A 23,232-nucleotide genomic window follows, 5' to 3' on the forward strand; every position below is an offset into this window, starting at 1 on the left:
ACATATAGTTACACATTTGCCATCAGTGAATGGTAGGGAGAAAAATTAAAAACACAAAAAAATGTAGGATATGGGTTCTTTAACCAAATAGTTTTGTTTACAAACAAGCAAAATATTCCCCTTACAACTTAATCCCTTCATCCCAGGCCCAGTGTAGCCGGTTCATCTCTCTAGGCTCAAAACCCCTTGTGTTCATTCAACTGTATTAAAAAAAACGATTTATTTAATATATAAAATATCTATATATTCTTTACATCTCTACATTCCACATCCGTAACGTTCTATCATCAGATTTAGGCAGTTAGTTTAAAGTCATAACGTAAATAGATTTTAAAAATCTGAGAAACTGTACTTCAACACCACCCATATCATTTATACAGAGCCCCTAATGTAACATGGTGATTATGTTTTGGACATAAATTAATTTATTGCGGCCACATGGCCATGAAAAACATAACCTGTGGCCCAAGTATATTCATTTGTGGGGGATCTGGAGGCGCTGCTGATTTATCATCTGAAGTTTATTTAACATTAAGACTTTTTCATTCAATGTGTGTCATGGTTTATGCTATTTAGAAACACACTTGAAGTTGTGATCCCCAACTTTCATCAGTTATTTGATAAAAACAAATCACACAACATATGTAAAAAAAATAAATAAATACATTGTTGTCTTTATTGGCTGATAAAAACTGTGCATAACTTGCTCTCAGTATGTTTTGCACCAAACAGAAATGTCAGTTGAGCAAAGGTTTTGAAAAAGCTGAAAAAAAAAAATTCTAATCATGCATTATGTATGACAAAGGCAGACCAAATAACACAGACGCAAGTAGAGAACACTGATAATAAGAGGCTGCACATAAAACTAATCAGAACCGGTGAACAGAACTGAACAGATTACCCCTCAGACTGTAATCATCAATATATGAAGTACAATCTGCTGTTAAAGTGGTAGTTTGGGAAAAAAAAAAAATCTAATTTATGCAAATTACCGCCTCTCCCCAAATGTAGTCAGGCAGGCAAGACATGTTTGTATCTGAAGCTTCCTTCTTTGGTTTTAGCATTGACGCTAATGAAGCTAACAAGTAATAGAAGCTAACAGTCACCAGTTAGCATTGTGCAAACTGCAGCCCTAAATCATCACACACTCACCTCATACTACCGGAGTCCAGTTGTGAAGTAAAGTCATACAGACATAGTAATGAGGGCCAGTTTCCCAGACAAGGTTTTAAGCCTAGCCTTGGACTAAATTTCAATGCCAAGAGTCAATCAGCACTGGACATTTGTTTTAGTCTAGGCTCAGGGATCTGGGTCTGGGAAACTGGCCAAATGTGACATTCTATACTCCATATACAGTCTGTGCCGTCATGAAGTCTGAACTTCGTCCACATATTTTAGCCTCCAGTCCAAAACTAATGAAGCTGGATCATTCTAATCATTTTAACTCGGCAGTTTAGATGTTTTCTGCAGCAGAGATGTATTTGAGGAGAAACTGCTTGATCTCAGAGATGTGCATAGTCTCTTTGACGGTGGTGTTGCGGTTCCGGACCATTAGGAGTCCATTCTCCAGCGTAATGTCAGTAATCAAAACTGTAAACAGCACGCCCATCTCGTCGTATCTAAGACAGGACAGCAAATATAGACAGTTAACGTAAAGCCACGGTGCCTTCAAGGTAAACTTAAATAAGTGTATTATAAACTAAAACCATTCTTACTTGGCATGTAGACTCTGCATGGAGGAATATGTGCTGTCCAAATATCCAGGCCATGAATAGATTCCTGCTTCCAGAAATTCCTGAAGCAAGCCCTCACAAACCTTAGGCAGATTTAAAACCAAAGTAAGTCTGAATCGCAGCTGAAGTTTTTTGAAGAAAGTTTCAAAAAAGTTTAGAAAATATGGCCTTAACTTAAAACCAAAACTCACGTGTAATAAATCTGTTATTACTCATTTATACCAAAAACTAAGGCGGTACTTCAGACTAAAACTGGAAATTAATATTTTATTCTATTATTCCATGTTATATAATATTCTGTAGTGCAGCATCACAGCACTCACACAGCCCCGTTTGACAAAATTTGCAATTGTGTCCATTTGATCCTTCAGGTTTTCTCAAAAATATCTATATACTGGGCTTGTCCACCACAGGAAAGAAATCCTGAGTGCTAGCACAGTCACTGATATAGGCTAATAAAACACACTTGATCCACTATATGCACAAAAGGAAAATCAGGACACACCACTTAATCAATGAATTCAGGTGTTTCATTCGGTCAAATTGCCACAGGTATATAAAATCAAGCATTTAGCCATGCAGTCTGCCTTTACAGACATTTGTGGAAAAAGGGGTCATTCTAAAGAGCTCACTGAATCTAAGGATGCCTCCATTGCAAGTCAGTTGGCAAAATTTCCACGATCAACTGTGAGTGGTATTAATGAAAAATGGGACCATTTAGGAACCACAGCAACTCAGCCACGAAGTGTCACCCTACATAAAGTTTCAGTGTGGACTGCCGAGTGTTGAGGCACATAGTGCATAAAATGCTCTGCTGCAGGGGTGCACAACACCAGTCCTGGAGCGCACAGTCCAGCACAGTTTGGTGACATTCCTGCTCAAACACACCTGATTATGCTCATCTGTTAATTGACCGGTTTAGTGGGTGTGACTGAGCTGGGACAGCTCCAAACTGTGCTGGACACTGGCCCTCCAGGACCGGATTTGTGCACGCCTGCTCTGCTGACTCAATAACTGAAGTTCCAAACCTGCTCCGGCATTAACAGCAGCAGAAAAAACAAAAAAAAACAACTTTGCACTGGGAACTTCATTGCATGGGTTTCCAAGGCTGAGCAGCCATATGTAAGCACCACCTCTGGACTCTGGAGCAGCGGAGACGTATTCTGTGGAGTAATGAATCACGCTTCTATATCTGTCAGTCTGACGGATGAGTCTGGGTTTGGCGAATGCCAGAAGAAAGTTACCTGCCTGCCCGACATTGTCCCAACTGTAAAGTTTGGTGGAGGGGGCATAATGCTGTGGGGTCGTTTTTCAGGAGTTGGGCTCAACCCCTTAGTTCCAGTGAAGGGAAATGCTTCCCTTGCTTAACGCTTCAGCAGACCAAGAGTTTTTCAACATTTATATGCTTCTAATGTTGGGGAACAGTTTGTGGAAGAACCTCTTCTGTTCCAGCATGCCTGAGCCCCAGTTCAAAGGCAAGGTCCATAGAGGCAAGGTTGGGCGAGTTTGGTGTGGAAGAACTTGACTGGCCCACACAGAGGCCTAACCTCAACACCACTGGGATGAACAAGTATGGAGATTGCGAGCCAGGCCTTCTCGTCCAACATCAGTGTCTGACCTCACACATGCTCTTCTAGATGAATGGGCAAAAATTCCCTCAGACGATTTTGTAAAAAACTTCTCAGCAGAGTGGAAGCTGTTAGAGGTGCAAAAGGAACCAACACCAAGATTCCTCCCACCTTCAAGACACATCATCAGAAGAGGGGTTTCCTAACTTTTAAACCATAAAATCTTGCTCTAGTAAGCAGATTTACAGCAGATATAGCAGTGGTTAAAATGTTAATCTTGACTAAATTGTCTCCAAGTCTTTTTGAAGACTCAACATCAAGATATCAGTTACCTGCCGTAGTTCAGAGGTGGATCCCCTGCCCATGTCCAGGGCTACTTTAACAGGGGCTAAAGTTGGATGGAGTTTTAGCACCTGTAAGAAATTGAAGAAAAAATATCTATGCAGAGGCTGTATGCTTAGACTTAAGCTTTCACTTAAATCCTACAGTCCAAAAAATGCTGATTTATCACGGTCTTTTTGTGAGATATGATCCAATCCCGATGTTAAAATGCCGTAACATCTTTGGAAAACGGAAGCTGAACAGCAAATTATGGTTATTTTAATTTGGAGAATGTGGAGAAAGTACACGTTGGCTTACTTTTCTCTGATGGAGTCTCTGCTTGCTGTCCACTTTTTGGACGGGCTGTAAGGAATTATACAGGAAGGCCAGCACTCCTTTGTCCATATTCGCGCTGACAGAGAGAACGTGAGGCACAACTGACGTCCTCCCTTCCCTGCACTGTAAATACAAAAAACAACAGCAAGATAATGAGAGGTTTCGTTTTTATGACTGAGCACATGTGTGCACAAAGGAAAAAGGGTAGTTAGTTGCTTTTAATCACCTTTTGAAATAAAGATTTTGAAATAAAGCTTTTAAAATAATTCTAAACTGTTAAAATGATCAAATTTAATCATGCTGAAATTTGTTAAAGAACTGGATTGTTACTTGTCACAGCTTACACTACTAAACACAAGAGGAGCAAAACATCAGACTAGAAACTGAAAGATTTTTGCCAGTGCCTTTGTAGAGGTGTGACATGTTGAAGTTTACCTGTAGTTTGGCTCGGCTGCCGTGGTGGGTTTTGAGCAGCTTTGTGTCTCCAAAACTCCACAGAGTCTCCAGGGTTTCAGAGCCTGAGGGGAACTGATAGAGAACCTTCACTCCACGGGACGCCCCCTCCTCCAGCTCCTCACTCAATACGTCACAGACGCTGAAGTCAGATGGACCTAAAGCGAACTACAGCAGTAGCAGGTTAACTGCACTGAAACCAATCAACAGAATTATTTTAATAAAAAGGATTTTATATATATATATATATATATATATATATATATATATATATATATATATATATATATATATATATATATAAGAAAAAACAAAACCATACAATCAGAAAGAGCACTGAAAAATGCAGACTTTCACTTTTAGCAAAGTGATCTAAATCTTTAAAAAAAGAAACAGAAAATATTTGGGAGGGGAGGTCCAAAAAATTACATATATTTTGCACATACATAAAAAAATGATCCATAGTGATTATTAAATATAAAGAGGCATTTGTTCTTTAGTTCCCCCAAATTTAATGTTGATATGATTCGATCTCTCAATTATTCAAGTCACTGGAAATGAACCAGTGGTGGAAATGATTCAAAACGTACACACTTAGAAATGACGGCTCTTCAAGGAATCTTTAGTAAAGAAAACATTTCTAGATAAAACCATTACCACTAGAATCATTTGCATGTTTAATGGGTTCTTTGTATTGTGAAAGGGTTCTTCAGACCGATGAAGAATATGCTGTATATGGTTCTATTTAGAACCTTTTGAAAAGGTGTCTTTATATAGGCTACAGTATATCACACAGGGCCAGTTTCCCTGACCCAGATGTCCAAGCCTAGACTAAAACAAACGTCCAGTGATGATTGGCTATTACCGCTGACATTCAGAGAACATGCTGTATATGGTTCCATACAGAACCACCTTTAAAAAAAAAAAAAAAAAAAAGCCTGGCCTGAGCACTTGGATGTAACATCAGAAGACTCCAAATAAGCATCGACATTTGTTCATAAGAGTAAACCCGCCCACCTTTCTCCACCACTGCAGTCTTTGCCGTGCCCAGTAGTCCAGCCACTGGGAGGAGGTCCGAAAGGAGCAGAACCACACCAGGGAGGCCTTGGTCACCTCGGAGAAACTGCCACACCACAGAGGGTGGATTAAATACTTGCATAAGGATGGCAACAGGCTGTTATGACAATATAGCCACAAAATCTCTTTGATATTCCTAATTAAACCAACCAGAGATCAAAGTAATGGGTGAGGATTAGGCCGTGGATTAAAGTGCAATGTCAAAGGTAATACAGGACACTGAGAAACCAGCCAAATATACAGTTAATGTTGTGTTTTATTTATGCTTTTAAAATGTGCACATTTATACTGACATGTGACAATGATAACCAGTGAAAGAATGAGGGGAAAAGCTGAAGCCTCACCAACCACTTGTACCTGCGCGCTCAGGTTCAGGCTGGTAGCACAAGCCTATTTCGGCCAGTCCAAACGGCAGCTTCTTATTGAGGAGCTCAAGAGAGGGGACGAACTGCTCCAAGGCACCTGCAGTTCAGAAAGTGCAACAGGTGCTATACTAATAGAGACCAACCACCCACGAGGTTGAAAAATGGTCATGTAGAAATAAATACTAGCTGTTTTTTTTGTGGGGGGGGGGGTGAAAGAACACAAAAATATAGGACAAGGGCCCCTCAGAACCGCCGAAAAGCCCATTAGTTCATCAATCAGCACCCAAAGCCCTGATCCACCCACCTTGGAGGAGACTAGTCCTCAAACTCTGGTCATGCTGAAACAGTTTTAGCTGCTCCCCTAAAGCTTCTCCGTCTTCAGTCTTCAGCGTGCGCCGCTCTGTGGAGCTGCAGGGTGTGCTGATTCCAAACACCTGAGGTTGTAAGCTGACCACTGCTGTCCACCACTGCTGCAGGACGTTCCTCTTCAGCTCCGTCCCCAGAGGACCGTAAGTGGACCTTCTACCTGTTCCGCCAGAGCTGACGAAGTGCTGGAGGTCCAGCACAGAGCCTCCGGACTCGCACCTCCTCTGCTGGGGCGACACTGCGGCTTTTAGCGGCTCTCGGCTGAGGAGAAAGAGCCGTTTTCTCATGCAGTACGTAAGCATGGTTCCTCAGGTTCCTCAGCTGTGTTCTCCACACCGTTAGCACCAGGTGCGCGGAGGGCCAGCAGTTACATGAATCCCGCAGCCCAGGCAGATTCGGATCCTACAGCGTGACCGTGCGCTTCTTCTGCTCGTTCATAACTCAGACCGAGATGTTCAGTGATGTTTCATTAAAACCCCCGACAGCTCCGAACCAAACCCGCCAAGCGGCGCCACGGAAGCGCTACACGACTTCCGGAAAGAAGTCCCGCGCATGCTTATTTATTCATGGCTGAGTTTAGACACATTTCGCTTTTACAGCTTATTAAACATATTTATTCAAACTCATCACTAGAACAGAATTAAACAGGCATGTATCTAAATAGAGTAAAAAAAAAAAGAGTAAGAACTGATTTATACACACACACACACACTCTCAAACACACACAGACACACACAGACACACACACGCCTTTAAACTTAGATCTTTATATTGAAATAATGTATTTTCTGTTAGTATGGAAATGGGTAAATATTGGGGAAATTGAATGGGTGTCTGTGGATAAGTACAAATGCCTGTAATCCACATAGAAAAGTAACAAAACACACACACACACACACACACACACACACACACACACACACACACACACACACACACACACAGTCAGTTCAGTTACATGTTAACACAAATAGCTAATCAGCCAATCAAATGGCCACAACTCACTGCATTGAGGCATGTAGAGGTGGTCAAGACAGCTTGCTGAAGTGCAGACCGACCATCAGAACGGGGAAGAAAGGGGATTTAAGTGACTTTTGTGGTTGTTGGTGTCAGACGGGCTGGTCTGAGTATTTCAGAAACTCTGATCTACTGGGATTTTCACACAAGCATCTCTAGGGTTTACAGAGAATGGCCCGAAAAAGTCCAGTGAGCGGTCAGTTGTGTGGATGAAAATGCCTTGTTGATGTGAGAGGTCAGAGGAGAATGGGCAGACTGGTTCCAGATGATAGAAAGGCAACAGGAACTCAAATAACCAACCAGAATCTCTGAGGAACGTTTCCAACACCTTGTTGCGAAGAACGTGGCTGGTGAGTGTATGTACTATATATAATATATAAATTTGTATGTATACTTATATACACTTCCATCTACAATTTCCATCTCAAATACTATCCAACCTTATTACCTGTGTCAAACCTGAAAAAATAGTTTTGATAAATAACGTTTTAAAAGGATGAATTATGGTTCATTATTCAACATTATTAATATTTATATATATTAATATATTATTAAATTCTTTTGTTTATACTTTCTGCATAATGCACAGAAAACTCATGTAATTTACAGTTTAAAAATGTATGTTGGGTTTAATACGCAGTGTGGTTGAAACAGCCACTATCACAGCTGCAGCACAATGTTTTTTTATTTAGTGATATCAACCACTAAAAAAATTAAAACGTGTACCAAGATGGGAAAGTCTGAGTGCAATACAAACTATATAGGACAAAAAATTATTTCATATATTTTCCAATGATCATGCCCTGTATGCACGTAAATATTTCTCATACGCAAACTTCCTTTTATAGTATAGAAACAATTTAATTCGATTCATATTAACTTCTTGCATGTACATTTTAAGCACATCTTACAGGTTACAAATATCTGTTAGATTTATTGTATGCAGTTTACAAAAGTAAATGAGTCAAACAGAAGTGTTTTTTTTTTCCTCCTTTATTGTGAGGGTCCATGCGTGGTCCTCAATTCAGGTTTCTAGACATACCACTGAATACACTAAACCAAAAATGTGCATTACCTAATGAAAATAAATTACGAGGAATGTAACAAAATGGACAAAAAGAAAAAGAAAAAGGATGTACAGCTGTTTCTCAGCTGCACCAAAATCACATGGACTTGTTTGTAATTGGCTGGGTGCACTAATAAGCAAACCACCAGCCTCGCTGTAAGCAAAATAAACAGTACAAAGGATAATAATGAATAATAATATTAATAATCATCTTAAACAAGACAGTTACTTCAATATCAGTGTGTGCGTCTGTGTGCAGCCTGATTCTAGTCTACTGGGGGAAGGCAGGGGCCATGGGGTAGGGCACCATTGGCTGGGGGGGCTGTTGGTGGGCCTGTGGGGGCTGAGGGGGGTTAAAGGGGAAAGGAGGATGGTTCATTCCATTCTGGGCTGGAGCTTGGTTCCCCGGAAACGACTGGTTCTGGAAGTTCTGACCCCCGAAGGCATTGGGCGGGTTCCCCCCGTTGCCGTAGCCGGCCTGTCCGTTGCTGCCGTAGCCATTGCTGTTGTAGCTATTGTTACTTTTGTTGTAGCTGTTACCCCCATTGTAACTGCCATTCTGCACCTTTGGTCCGCTACCGTAACCCCTGTCAGAATCTCTATCCCTATAGCTACCGAAATCTCTCCTACCCCCACTGGAATACCGGTCCCGGCGGTCATCCTTGTAGCCTCCCCGACCACCTCTGGAACGACCTGTAGGACACAAGATGCAGACAGAATGGTTAGTTTAACTGTACAAATATGTTAAGAGATACAGCATTCTTAGTGTGCTTTAAGACACTCTGACCAAAATGAATTAAAAAAATTGTTCTGTTGTGAAGCATGCCTGCTTGCCTCCTGCAGTGGTGCCACAATCGGCTAGCGTGAGATTTCCCCCCACCCCCTTTTGAAGATGTATTTTGAAGGTAAACTACTTCAGGGGGGACGAGCTGTTTTATGTGCCCCCCAATGACACATCATTGAATGCTAGTTTTAAGCCAGAATACATTTTCATATTTATTTTTCATTTAATTTATACCCATTTATTGAATGGCAGTTTTAAGCCAGAATATATTTTTCATTTAATTTATACCCATTTAGCTAATGTACTATTCTTCTCACAGCGTCGTCTGTGTACATGCTGACAAACTAATCATAATATAGTGCAGTAAACCGGCCAAAAAATCTTTGATTTAACAAGATGGCATAAAAATAAATAAATAAATAAATAATTTTAAAAAAGCACACAATGCTGAAATACAACACTAGATTTTACTGAGTGTTGACTACATAAGGATTTGGGTCAAACAAACAAGATCCACAGAATCATAAATATAACTGAACTCCACCAGTGCAAATCATGACACAATGGTGAGGATAGTATATTAGGATAAGATAGTCATTTCCAAAACATGCCTTTTTAAAGTCAAGTTAGGAATATTAGGTCTAACAACCCATTTTCTATTGCTGCCACAGTTTCACAATATTCTCACCTCCTCTATCCTCGGCCATTTGCAGAAGCTTGGGGTTGATGGCCTGGTTGGCCTCTCGGAGGACAGAGATGAGGTCGTTAGCCTGTTTCATGTTGTTCGGTGTAAAGAAGGTGTAGGCCGTGCCCGTTTTCTGACTGCGGGCCGTACGCCCGATTCGGTGGATATAATCCTCAGAGGAGTTAGGGTAGTCATAATTGATGACAAATTTCACATCCTCCACATCTGTAAAGCGTTGCAGTGTGGCAAAAAAGGGGAATGCGGCAAGATTTTTTTTGCACACCACAACAGCCACACCAAAGAAAGACAAGTTAGCAAACAGCAGAAAATCTGAACAATTACTGGATACTGAGCTGCGCTGGAAAAAAAACAGAAGTGTTAAGACACAAATTGAAAAAGAAAAGAAAATCATAACTAACTCCGTGGGAACACTACCATGGGAAGAGAGAAAGGATGCACACTCCATTTGCTTTTACCCAGAAACCAAATAAAGAAAAGGAAAAAAAAAAAATTACAAACAATGATCCTAAAACGGCTTCGACCCCCTCCCACTTTCCTTTTTCTTTATTAAACCATGAGAATAAACTGCTTACCATTAAGGAGTATGCATTCACTAGTCCTTTCCCAATGCAGCCAACTCCCCACAAATTGTCAAGTGACATCCAGGTGCTTCTAACGCAGTAGGGCCACTATGCGCACTGTTGCCTCCTCATGTGCCGACAGACACAGGACCATTCAGTTGGCTTTTTGGCTCTACAGGTCCTTTATCTTTTTTTTTTTTTTTTTCCTTCAGCACACTCATAAGAAGCTTGCTAATAAAGGCCACACTGCTGTCTTGCCCAGACCAAACAGACCGTGGTTAACGTGAGGGCACCCAAAAGAGCCAAAGGTACAAAAATAAAGGGGAAAAAAACACCAGTTGTCGCTTAGTTGTATCCTTCCCCCTTCTGTTTGAGCTATTACTGAGCGTCAGCAAAATCCCTCATCACAGCCTCGTCTAGGCAAGATCTTCCCAGAAGCCAGTGTTCACTTGAGAAAATGTCTCTCGTTGGCAGGTCTCGACATGACTTTTAAAAAAAATGCAGGCGAGGGAGGAACTTCAATCGTGGAATTGGATTTGCTGCCGTTTTACTCGTTTTTGAGAATTACTTATTTAAGATTCAAACTTTCTGCTCCACTGTCTACAGGTGTCCCAGAGCCCCTTTACACATGTGCCAGTTCTCACCAATTGTAGTACAGGAAAAATAAGAAGTTGAAAACTGCTCTCTCCATTTCATGAACACCAGCACTTTGAGTAAGGAAAAAAAATATTGGATAGGATTTTATACCTTTGCTCGCAAACTCCATGCTTCAACAAGCTCTGAAAGTAAAGGATCTTTCCAAATCTCAATCAAGCAACTATTTGCCATACAGTGCTCTTACAAAGTGCATGCAAGGCAAAGAACAGCAAAACCCACAGTTAGCCTCTTTTTCGCTGGTATTTAAAGACAGAAACATGGCTACATAAGCTGCGTTACCCAAAGGTGTACAAGGTGTATTTCTAATGTAATCCATGGACAGAGAACAGATGTGTATTGTTACAACCGAGTATCAGAGCAAAGGCTTAGCCACACTGCCTTATTGAAGGTTACTGGCACACAGAGCTGAGCTCGGACATTTTTTAAATTTCACCTCTCTAAGCGACTGGGTGGCCGCCAGTCACGCACTTCCACTCCTCCTTCCCCCTCTGCCGGCCTTGGGGCTTGTCATGCCTAGGCCCTGCCACAAAGACTCCACCTTTAGGTGAGAAAAACTCAGAGAATGCATAGAAAAGTTAAAGAAAGCAAAATCACTTTCTTTAAAAGTGAAACAATGTTCTGCTTTTGTTTTTGCTGTTGGGGCTTTGTTTAAAGGACAAAAAAAGCAAGAGAGACGACAAAGTGGAATATCGTCTTAGGATGAGATACTGACCTAATCCACGAGAGGCCACGTCTGTAGCGATGAGGATGCAGGCTTTGCCAAATTTGAACTCTATAAAGGGGGAAAAACAATAATTGCAGGAAACCTGATGATTTGCAGCTGAATCTCCGAAATGATCCATGTGCACCATCTTACCATTCAGAACCCAGTCTCTCTCCTGCTGGCTTTTGTCTCCATGAATTCCCATTGCGGGCCACCTGGAACAACATATTTGTATATTAAAACTAAAGTATAACATTAATTAAAGGTTAAATAATTATATATCCTACACATTTTTCAAGTCACATTCATTCAGGGGTTTGATGTCATTTAGAACAGTGGTCACCAACCGCTCTCCTGGAGATGCAATCTTATTTCTAACCTGCACCAACATCCTGTCTCAGCCCATACCTAAAATAATACACGTGATCCAGCCAACCAGGGGACTTCTGAAGGGTTGGTGACCACTGATTTAGAACATCATTCAAAGCACTACTTCCATCAAATCACAAGCCAGAAGCTTCAACATTTCACAGGAATGGCAGCCTAAAATGTGCAAAGTATTTATTCTTACCCATCTCTCCTCATCCTCCGAGTCAGTTCATCACACCTCCTCTTGGTTTCCACAAAGATGATAGTCTTATTCTCCTTCTCGCTCATGATTTCCTCCAGCAAGCGGATCAGTCTAATAAATAAATAATAAATAAATAAAATTTTATAAATAAAGATAATAACTAAAGCATTACCATAATTAAACACTGCATGTAAACAGCAAGTCATTTGATAAGACAGCCACAACAAAATTCTCAAGTACATGTTCCTCATTTTAGTTAGCTTACATTTCGCTTGTTCGGTCTGAGTATTACCAAAATTGCTTTCTCCACACACAAAACTTGACTCACTTGTCATCCTTCTCCCCGTCGTTGCAGACATCTACGATCTGCAGGATGTTGTGGTTGGCGCTGAGCTGTAGAGCACCAATGTTGATCTGAACGTACTCCTTAAGGAAATCCTCGGCCAGCTGGCGCACCTCTTTGGGCCAGGTAGCACTCCACATGAGCGTCTGCCTGTCTGGCTGTGAAACAGAAAGAAGTAAATAAGTTGTAAATGATAGTAAAATAATCCACCATCCGAAAAAACACCTGCATTTTCTAAATGAATGCCCTTCAGTTGAAGCCACTTCAATTAAATATAGCGGTTACCCGTCATTTCTCGGCATGCCCACAAACACTCACCCGGATCTGATCTACAATTTTGCGGATCTGCGGCTCGAAGCCCATGTCCAGCATGCGGTCAGCCTCGTCCAGAACCAGATATGTGCAGCGCCGCAGATTGGTCTTTCCTGCCTCCAGGAAGTCAATTAGACGTCCAGGAGTGGCAATGCAGATCTCAACACCTGGCAAGGATAAATACACTCATTACTAACAAACGATACAGAAGGACAAGACTTTTCACACAGTTCAATTGCTGCTCAGGGACATTTAACCATAACAAAGACAAACAACTACTTATGCCTTGTAAAAGCAGTTCAGTAACATAAAAAAAAAAAAAAAAAAAACACTGTCAAAATGTATTTGAAGCAAAAAGCTACCAAAACAAACACATGCAGGTGTAAAACCCAAAAGTCAGTTTCACCTCGCTCGAGGTCCCGGATCTGGGGTCCTTTGGGAGCTCCTCCGTAGATGCAGGTGGACTTCAAGTGTGAGGCTCTTCCGTACTCTGCAGCGACCTGCTGCACCTGCTGAGCCAGCTCACGAGTAGGCGCCAGCACCAGACACTGCAAAAGGTGTCACAGGTCAACCACCCAGCCCATAGCAGCTAACTGCTTGAATCTCAACAATGAGAAATATGAGGAAATGCAGAAAACTTACAATAGGTCCATCTCCACGCTCAAGAAACGGCTGGTGGTTAATATGTACAATAGCTGGCAACAGGTACTGTAAAGATAAGAAAAACGTCACCTCTTTACGAGTGTCCATCAGGATGGCCAGTATGAGATAAGGACCAGAAAAAACAATGTTTCAGAGATAAAAGGATTCAAATAACTCACAGCAAGTGTTTTTCCAGAGCCAGTCTGAGCGATGCCAACCATGTCTTTTCCACTAAGGGCAAGTGGCCAGCCCTGAGCTTGGATAGGGGTGGGCTCAGACCACGCCTGTTTATTAATAATCTCCATCACGTAATCTGTAATGTCAAAATATATTGTAAGAAACCGCAAACTTAATACTTTACATAATACACATTTTAACTTATTTCAGTGCAGTAGATGGCAGTAAACTTAATATGTATGATAGGTTTAACGTCAATGCGCTTATAACAGCTTATAACAAGCAGAAAGCTGAAATGCTGAGTGTACATGAAACAAATCTACATACTGGGGAAGGTAGCTTCATGGAACTTCATGACAGGCTTGGGGCAATCTCTTCCTTTCACTGTAACTTCTTTCGCCCTGCGGTACTGCTCCACCTCTTGCTGTTTTACAAGAAAAGACATTTGGGGGAAAACCATCAGTCACAGGGTTTTAAACGTTCTAAATACATTTCAAATGTGCAAGGGATCAGAGGGCTGGCACTAACCATGGGCCTCCTGGTGACATCAGGATGCTCCTTGTAGAAGTTCTTCTCAAATTTGGGAAGCTCGTCAAGGTTCCAGTGTCTCTTACGAAGCCTCTCGCCAGGGTTGCCGAATTTTCCTGGAGGGGGGCCACTGCGACCAGAGCCGAACCGGGGAGCACCGCCGCCATATCTGTAGAAAAAGAGGAGAAAAAAAAGAAAAGAACAAAAATTAAAGGAATTAATTACTAATTACAAACTTCACACCATGCCAACTTAAACTAAACACAACGAACTGACTCAGACATTGTTCAAAGCTTGCCAAGTAAGAACGGATCTGTGTCGCGACAGGAACCAGATGTCTGAAAAGTTACTACATGAAAGGGTTATGAACTCAATACCTGATGTCCGGGACAGTTTTACAGATTTTTTTTTTGCAAAGGCTTTTGTCTAGAATGACTTTACTTAAGCCCTTTCATGTCAGAGAGGTAAATGTAAATGGTGATAAGACAAAATAGTTCCCTGAAGAAAACAGTTTCTTCTTATTTCCATCAACATCATGTATAAAACCTCCAAAGGATCAGGCATGTAAATAAAATGGCCATGTGTGCTGTAGACATTGACCCCTGATTCTGTAAAGCATTCCATGTTGTTAAGTTTCTCTACCACAAACTATCTGACATTAAAGCCACTGAACGACTTTGTTTATTAATTTGGTATAATTACCATCATTTCTTAAAATACCTGAACGTTTCAAAACTTGAGGTGTAAACAAAGTCATTCAGAGTGGTTTAATGCAAATTTCCTTTTTCTATAGAGAAGCTTATAGGTTTCTTTACAGTTTGTATATACAATTTGATTACACACACACACACACACACATAAAAATTCTTCAGGGACTATTTTGCCTTACAACGCCCTGCATGTACCCTTCCACCACAGATAGGTTAAAATGAAAAGATTTAAAAAGTTTTACGCCAAACCTTTATCACACAACTATCACTAAACAATGCGTCCGGCATCAGGCAGCATATACCTAATCCACAGTTAATATGATGCCTTTCTGTGAGGAAGCTTAAACTCTTCAGACGTCTGGTTCCGATCACCACCGCTGTGAACAATTCTGAACGGGCATATTTCTCTATAACGGAGCATTTCACATCAAACCACCTTTTACATCTCATTTATTTGATTACGTTGAATTTTCGAAAATTCGGTGGACCTCCACTTTAAAGTTAAACCCAGATAAAACCCGCATTTCCTACGCTGGAGAAAAGCCCTGCAGCTCAAATTCACTCGTTTATTTCAAAACGACTACACGGGAGAGCTGAGTTACGAATCATATTGGAAGTCGGGCATCGTGATGTATTTATATTTTTCGCTCATGAAAACCTTCCTGCGCCACATTTCTGCAGCCACGTCGCTAAACGCGGCTGCCGCTGCCATTTTAGCTGAGGGAGTGGAAGAGGAACAAAAGCAGGCCGGCCGGCATTTTGAATCCTCCTCATTTTTTGAAACCGCCTGGTGACCCTAGAGACAAACCACGACCAACAACAACCCTCAAAATACTCCAGTGTTGTTGATATAACCATGGATGTCATGATGTACATGCTTATACACTAGCGTTAGTGCGAAGCTGAAGTCAGCTTCTTATTCGATTTCCCCCGTTTCACCTTAAATGGTGCAGTAGTGACATTCTAGCCCCTCCGGCACCACAACACCAGAGCGTAACAGCTGCAGCATTTAAGGTGGAACGGGTATGTCGAACAAGAGGCCGGCAAATAGAAAGCCTCGTCGGACATACGCCGTTTGACAAGCTTACAACCGCTTTCTAGCATCAGATATATCAACTTTTAAGAAATACAGAACTACATGAATTTTGTTATTTTTTCGCCTTAGAGACGTTAGTTGGTTAACCTAGTTAGCTAACTAATGTAGCTACACGGTTAAGTACAAAATCGCTCGGCTCGACTCGATTCACTGCTTTATAGAAACGGTAAAGAAATAAATACTCACCCCCTATCTCTTCCACGATCTCTGTCTGAATATCCTGGCATAACTAAAGCTTAAACGGAAGAAGAAAACTTAGAATAAAGCACAAAAATATATGTCTTCCTCTTCACCGACCTCGTTAAAAATCACTAAAAAATGGCTTCGGAAAAAGCCGGTCGGAAAAGAACCGGTATCAGCAGCTACGCGCCTGCAAGTTACGTATCCATCCGCTCCGCCGACAATATTTTTAACCCTTGCTGGCGAGCGATTGTTTGCATGTCCTTTATGTATTCAGGTTTGAATGTTTCAAATTTGTATTTTCTGAAATGCGTCGCCAATGTGAATATTACACAAGAAACGTTTTGGCCTTTTCTGTGTTTTAAAGCAGTCGTATCTGTTCACATTCGAAGGAACTAATTCCGTGAAGGCTTGGTCAGAGCGGAAGGATACAACAGGTGCCTTAAGGCGAGACCAACGTCAGCGGTCACTATGGAAACGTCATAGGTTTGTTTCAGCAGTTTTGTGTGGCTTTTTGTTTTTGTTTTTGTTTTCTTTTTAGTCTTATATCAAAATAAAAAATAACGGAAAAAATGCCAGAGAAATTATTATCTGACAAAACACGATGTGCTTCACGGTTAATTTCTCCAAGTAAATTAATAAAACAGAGATTCGGCTCTTTGTTCGTTTATTAAATAAAATACATTTGTGTTGTAATATGTACCTATGAGAAAGGCACAGTCGATTGTTGACAAGAGTTTCATGAAAAAAACTATTCGAGACGCCAAGCACTTCAGCCAATCGGATCAATCCTCGCGTTTTAAATGTCCTTGGCCGTGCCCCTCCTGTGTTGCCAGATTGGTTTAAAGGGGGGGGGCGCTACCGAATTTTCCAAATTTCAGTTTAATTCAGTCACTGAGATGTAAACAGTCATTCAGCATGGCTTGATGTGCAATGATTAATTGTAGAGAAACCTGCCAATTTATATTTCTTTACAGTAGGGGTGATAGGAACCAGAGGCCGCGTTGTACACCCCTAATATAGTTATTTTATTTACCATGGAAAATCGTCACCAAACCTAAATAAGGTTCATGTGTGATATTGATGATGGTAAATAGTGGTAAATCTAAAAAAAAATCTTTTCGGAGATTTTTTAAATTTTACTTCACAACGCCCTACAGTGTATCACTCCACCATGAAAGACTTTTAAAAAATATATGTTTTAGTCCAAAGCTCTACTTGAGAACTTAAGTAAACAGACCGTGTATTTGTAACCGTATATTGAAGGAAGTTTCTGTGAGGAAGAAACTTTCAGAGGCATCTGAATGCGTAAGATGTCTGATTCCTATCACCACCACTACAATCTATTCTGACTCCGTGGTACGAAGCATTTCTCATGAATTTGCTCTGGATTACTTGGTTCACACCTCAGCCATTTACTTATGCACAATGTTTAAAAATCGGTGGATTTCCCCTTGAATAGAAAGTGGGCGGGTTTAAATCGAGTCTGGGCTGGATCAGTCGCTTCAATCTGGCAACCCGAAGGTGGGCAGCGGCGGTTGGTGAACGTTGCTAGACGCGGCTCCGCGTATTCTGTGTTAAAATGCCGCTGTGTTGTGTTTAATCTGCAATCAGCCGCGGATAACTGTTTCATCTGTCTCTCAGAGGATACTTCTAAACTCAGTCACCGGTCAGGAAGGGCTGGATTCCCGGAATGGGAACGGAGGAGCGAGGTAAGTTAGTGAAAGTTGTCCAGTCGTTAGCTTAGGGAAGTAAGTCCGTCCGTCACAGCTAGGCTATGCTAAGCTAATTGGTGCCAAGCTTAGGAGTCATAACAGCAGTAAAAAGGCTTTTCTTCTCATTATACAGCGATATTACAAGGTATTATAATACATGTAGATGTGGCTATAGCATACTGCGTAATCTGTGTTACCGGGGTAATGAAAGCAGCTAGCTAGCCGGCTAAAACTATGAGGTAACTATGTCTTACTTTAGGTGATGCTTGTAGCTGCTTGTGAGCATTTTGTGTTTTCGTTTAGTCAAAAATGATTTAAGCTCTCACTTCGTCTGGCTATTCGAATTACTTATGAACCTGCCAGTGCTGGCCAAAGGGTAATTCCACCAAATTTATTAAACTTATTAAACAAAGTCATCCAGAGTGGTCTGCTTCTAGACAAACCTAGTCAGAATTGTTCACAGTGGTGATGGTAGGAACCAGACGTCCACCTCTAAAGCTTTCTCGCAGAAAGCTGTTTATTACATGATTATTACGAACACGCTGAGACTGTTATAAGGTCTAAATAGGTTTTTGTAATGTTTTTATGGTGAAGAGGTGAATGTAGTGTGTTCTAAGACTGCATAGTCCTCAGTTAAAACCTGTTATTTCGTATTCGTGACTCAGAAGATGCTGGTTGGTGCACTGGTCAGTTTCAGTAGTTAATAAAACGCCTTTTTGCATTGTTGACATGGCAAGCCCTGGCGCTTTTCACCTCCACTGTAAAGAAATCTCAATTGGATTTTCTCTACAGAGAACCATGTCACATCAGACCACTCTGAATGACTTTGTTAACGTCTCAACGACTGAATTTCTCTTAGTCTTGTCAGCTGGGAGCTTGTATTTCTTGTATGTGTTATGTTTGGTAGCATTTTTACTCTGTCTCCACATTTAACGCTACGTATTTTCGAAACGTCTGAAAGTTTGATTGTGGCTGTGAGTTGTCCTTTGACGGATTCTCCGTCTCTTTCCCATAACTCGGTCCCTTTTCCGGTTTTCTGCTCTTAACGCTCCTGACTGACCTCATCAGACCGTTGCTCAAAACTTCATGAGGTTAAAATGGGTGAAAATTCTCGCTAAATTGTGCAAAGCAACTACAGCGAGAGAATGAGGAAATAGTGGTGATACTGAAGTGAACCTGAAGACAGGCTGACAAAAACTTGGCCTTGCATTGAGTCGTCTTGATTAAAACGACTTTAAAGTCAACCTGAAATCCAAACGGGTTCTGTTTACCTCAGTCTGTAATGTTAGCACCTTAAGAGGAAACTCTACTCGTATTAAGCCTTCAGATTTAAACACCGTCGTTCAGAGTGGGTTGTTGTGAAATGCTCACTTTTAGAGAAAGTGACCAAGAATTATTCATAACGGCCACGATAAGAACTAGCTGTCCAAAGCGTTTAATGCCTCTGAAAGCTCCCTCACTGAAAGCTGTTACTCTAACTGATTGCCTAATGCCTGAAACTTTGTTTGCAATAGTTTTAAGAAGGTTTTAGCCTAATTTTTTCTTTTAGAATCCGTTCATGGCAGAGAGGCATTTCACATTAAACTACTCTGAATGACTTTGTTTCCTTCTCAATGATACAGTAAAGCAGAATAATAAAAAAAAAGGTGGAATTCTTCTTTCATGTGTCCCTGGTCATATTAACCATCATTCATCCTATCATTTGAAAAGCTGCTCGTTCAAGGCTGGTGCATGCAAATGAGCTCTGTTCTGATTGGCTGCTATATATTGTGCCTCATTCACAAGCGGTCCAGGTGAGAACACTCCCTATAACTTGGGCAAGAAATAGCAAAACTAAACTGCTGAGTGCCAAATAAGGGGATATGTGTAAATGCGATGTTTTTCTGTGGCATCACAACAGTAATGAATTCAGAATGGCCAGCTTAGCTCCCATATGCAGACGGAGGAGTGACTGGAGTGTTTTAAAACTCAATATTTACATAATACACATTGCGTTTTAAAGGAGTGAGAATTTTCCATGTTATGAGCGCTTTTTACATGTAGTCTGTTTTGATGGAAACGTGTGTGTGTGTGTGTGTGTGTGTGTGTGTGTTATAATATCGCTAATCAGATTTGAGGCCGGTCACAGTCGTTTGTAAGTGTGTGACAGTTGAACCCTGTGGCTCTTTGCGAACAAGCCCTGTTCAGTTTGTAGTGAGTTTTTGGCTCCATATGTCTTTGCAGTACGTGTTTGCACATGTGACTTGACGATGTATTTTTCTCCACAGATTGGGTAGATGTGGCCAATGATCTCCTTTGTAAGTGTCATATTAACCTGAGGCTGCAGAGGCTCACAGACTGCGATGCAAATGTTTTCGTGGCGTTGTATGAAGCCATCTTAGGAGAGAAAGTACCAGGTAAATATATCTCAAAATGTCGTAGCTTTGTTCTGTTTCAACGTTTTTCCCCATTCACTCTTTTTTTTTTTTTTTTTTTTTGGTAGAAATGCATTTTTTGGAGACCTAAAGCCACACAGACAGATACAACATTTCAGAATACTCTGATTTCTTTACAGTGGAGGTGACAGAAACCAGGGGCCACAATATTTACGACACAAATTTCGCTGTTTTATTTACTATCCAAAACCACCAGTGAACCTACTTCTGTCTCCAGAGTTTTCATATGGAATGAAGGTGGTAATACAGTGTAAAATCAGAAAAAACTATTTTTGGGGACTATTTTGCCTCTTAACACCCTGCATATATCTCTCTATCATGGATTTTTAAAATGTACATTGTAGGCCAAAAGCTTACTGCGGGCGTATTGTGAAACAATGTCTCAGGCATCAGGCAATGTATTCATAACCATTTCATAGATGGACGTTCTGCGAGTGAGCTTTTAGGAGCATTAAACTCCTCAGATGTCTGGTTTCTATCACAACCACTGTGAATAATTCTGGCTTTTTAAGTTTCTGTAGAACAAATAATTTCTCATCATAGTCCTTTGAGTGACTTTAAGTATGTTAACATTTTAAATTTAAAAATGTTGAATTTTCATCCTCTGCGGATTACACACATGGGAGCAAAAGGTCTGAGAGAAAAAGAAAAGTCTGCCCATTTTTCCATTTTTTTAGACTTAGATTAGTCTAATATTGAAAAATATTGGGCAAAAAATTCTGTTACCAAACTAGTGCTAAATTCTGCAGAATTGCTCGTAGCACAAAATAGCATTACGTGTAATGTCAATAACCACATACAGCTTAAAATTGAAACTTAAAAGGTCTTATAATAAAACTAATTCCTTTATCTTAGCTAGGTTTTGTTGTCTTTGTTATTATTTTTTTATCGACATATTAGCACAGAAACTTATATTTATATGTGATTAAAATAGTCATGTTTGAGCATTGTACTGTTCATCTTCAGCAATGTTCAATTAAAAATGTCTCATTTTAAAGCTCTAAGCTTTCCTCAAGGTTTCAGGATACGTATCTGAAAGAAAGTGCCGCATCTATTCAGGAGCCTATTTTCTACTTTGTTTCAGATTACATAGCTGTCCCTAAGAGCCAGGAGGATGACATCCACAATGTACAATCAGTGATTGATTCACTGGCCTTGGACTATCTCCAGATTAGTTTATCTCACATCACAGGTAAGCGCTTGCTGCTGTTTTACTTTCTGCTTTAGGGAAATGTTACTAAGCTTCATCCTAGACTAAGAAGAATTTCTATTGATAATTCTCCATTATCATTGAAATTTAGTTAGGCTTAGACTTAAACCATGACTGGGAAACTGGCACTAAGTATCTTTTTCTTTTCTGTCTCACACATTTCAGTCAATCAGATAGACCTCACAAATAGTCCTGGTGTATTTAAGATATTTATCCTGATGCAGAGGGCTTGTCAGGTGATTTAGCAGGAGCTGTTTGCCTGGGGACTCAACCCATCCAACTGCATACCCACTAAAAAGAGGCTGTTGTTCTGGGGGAACATTGCTGCTTTTGTATGGGGGCATGTTTTGAGGGAACTTGGTTCTACGGTTTGTGTTTGGCAGGCCATTTGGGCTGCAGTCGGTGTTATTTGCCTCCCTTTTGTCATCTGCAGTGGCCCAATTCCTGATCTCATTTGTATCTTTTCTTCTTATTTTCTCTCTGTAGGGGAGAACATTGTGAGAGGGGATAAGGATTCCATCCGAAACCTTCTGGAGATCTTTGATGGCCTGCTGGAGTATCTCACCGAGCAGCTCAGTGACGAGGAGGAGCTTCACAATGGAGGTGCGCATTACATCCTAGCCTTAGATGAATTTGTCAAGTGTATTATTGGTTGTGATTCGGTTGCAGGCACTGAAGCTAAGAGTACTGTAAATATCACAGCCTGTATGTTATTGGCAATAATGCATGACTTCAAGTGTTGCTTTTCACAGTTCTGCAAAATGAAGAAAAAAAACTAAGGAAAAATCCTCTAGCTTGCATCAAATGTGCTTTATTATCAGTTGTTCCTTCAGCCCAAAAAAGTAGTACCTTTTTGTGTTGCAGATAGACCTATAGAACTACCACAACATCAGGTTCAGCTCACATTTATCAGTATTTGCTTTATTATCAGCTGTTCCTTCAGCCCAAAAAAGTAGTACCCTTTTGTGTTGCTGATAGAACTATAGAACTGCCACAACATCAGGTTCAGCTCACATTTATCAGTATTTGCTTTATTATCAGCTGTTCCTTCAGCCCAAAAAAGTAGTACCCTTTTGTGTTGCAGATAGAACTATAGAACTGCCACAATATCAGGTTCAGCTCACATTTTTCAGTATTTGCAAGAAAAACCTGAAAGTGCCCCCCGTCAGTCTGTAAAGCATTTACAAGCCAGTCTTGTTTACGGTTTAATTGTTCTGTGGTCGTAGCTGCTGACCAAAAAGCTCGCTTGGGATCAACAGCATGTTTCAGAATTTGATGTTGACCTGCTGTCATTCTTTTTTTCAGAATTTGGCCAAACAGACTCTAAAGATTATTTTAGAGAAGTTATCTAATGCATCTGTTCTATGTTTTTATATGAACTAAAGTAGAAAATTAGTAACAGTAAGTTGCAGCATAAAAGTACAGTAGAAAACAATTATTTAAAAAAGCAAATAGAATGTGAAACACTTCTCAGCAAATCAGTTTGTGCTCTTACAACTGACTGTAATGTCATGTTATCTATAACAATGGACAAGAGTGTGGACAAAATTTAGGCCTTATGTTGGCTGCAGCTACTCTTTAAGCCACCAATCGAATTGGAG

The 23,232-nt window shown here is 40.7% G+C and overlaps 3 protein-coding genes across 3 annotated transcripts in view; 1 reads left to right on the forward strand and 2 right to left on the reverse strand.

Annotated features, from left to right (window-relative positions):
* Positions 1–654: 654 nt before the first annotated feature.
* polg2 (polymerase (DNA directed), gamma 2, accessory subunit) lies at positions 655–6,742 on the reverse strand. The gene is made up of 8 exons (XM_017693015.2): positions 6,158–6,742; positions 5,833–5,950; positions 5,429–5,534; positions 4,394–4,579; positions 3,941–4,081; positions 3,634–3,714; positions 1,716–1,816; positions 655–1,619 (listed from the first exon to the last, which is right to left on the reverse strand). Exons 1-8 carry the CDS (start codon positions 6,519–6,521, stop codon positions 1,454–1,456), a joined length of 1,263 nt encoding a protein of 420 aa, XP_017548504.1. The 5' UTR covers positions 6,522–6,742; the 3' UTR covers positions 655–1,453.
* A 1,408-nt stretch (positions 6,743–8,150) lies between these two features.
* Positions 8,151–16,449, reverse strand: LOC108424783 (probable ATP-dependent RNA helicase DDX5). The gene is made up of 13 exons (XM_017693014.2): positions 16,278–16,449; positions 14,286–14,454; positions 14,085–14,181; positions 13,760–13,893; positions 13,581–13,646; positions 13,345–13,486; positions 12,945–13,105; positions 12,612–12,784; positions 12,284–12,394; positions 11,866–11,927; positions 11,722–11,781; positions 9,775–9,996; positions 8,151–8,995 (listed from the first exon to the last, which is right to left on the reverse strand). Exons 1-13 carry the CDS (start codon positions 16,316–16,318, stop codon positions 8,574–8,576), a joined length of 1,860 nt encoding a protein of 619 aa, XP_017548503.1. The 5' UTR covers positions 16,319–16,449; the 3' UTR covers positions 8,151–8,573.
* A 1,352-nt stretch (positions 16,450–17,801) lies between these two features.
* Positions 17,802–23,232, forward strand: part of LOC108424781 (centrosomal protein of 95 kDa) — a 30,445-nt gene continuing 25,014 nt past the window's right edge. The window contains exons 1-4 of the mRNA XM_017693013.2: positions 17,802–17,983; positions 20,254–20,382; positions 21,506–21,613; positions 22,118–22,234. Coding sequence (XP_017548502.1) covers positions 17,965–17,983; positions 20,254–20,382; positions 21,506–21,613; positions 22,118–22,234 — 373 coding nt within the window. The 5' untranslated portion in view covers positions 17,802–17,964. The remainder of the gene's footprint in view (positions 17,984–20,253; positions 20,383–21,505; positions 21,614–22,117; positions 22,235–23,232) is intronic.

The sequence above is a fragment of the Pygocentrus nattereri genome, chromosome 30 (assembly GCF_015220715.1).
Source record: "Pygocentrus nattereri isolate fPygNat1 chromosome 30, fPygNat1.pri, whole genome shotgun sequence".
Taxonomy (NCBI): domain Eukaryota; kingdom Metazoa; phylum Chordata; class Actinopteri; order Characiformes; family Serrasalmidae; genus Pygocentrus; species Pygocentrus nattereri.

Excerpts from the sequence above, each read along its gene's own strand:
- polg2 (XM_017693015.2), bottom strand. The coding sequence starts at position 6,521 with ATGCTTACGTACTGCATGAGAAAACGGCTCTTTCTCCTCAGCCGAGAG. Across the intron at positions 5,951-6,157 it reads GAGGACTAGTCTCCTCCAAG|GTGCCTTGGAGCAGTTCGTC; the intron begins GTGGGTGGATCA and ends TCTGAACTGCAG. Across the intron at positions 3,715-3,940 it reads AGAGACTCCATCAGAGAAAA|GTGCTAAAACTCCATCCAAC; the intron begins GTAAGCCAACGT and ends AATTTCTTACAG.
- LOC108424783 (XM_017693014.2), bottom strand. The coding sequence starts at position 16,318 with ATGCCAGGATATTCAGACAGAGATCGTGGAAGAGATAGGGG. Across the intron at positions 13,106-13,344 it reads GATCCGGGACCTCGAGCGAG|GTGTTGAGATCTGCATTGCC; the intron begins GTGAAACTGACT and ends TATCCTTGCCAG. Across the intron at positions 12,785-12,944 it reads AAATTGTAGATCAGATCCGG|CCAGACAGGCAGACGCTCAT; the intron begins GTGAGTGTTTGT and ends TCTGTTTCACAG.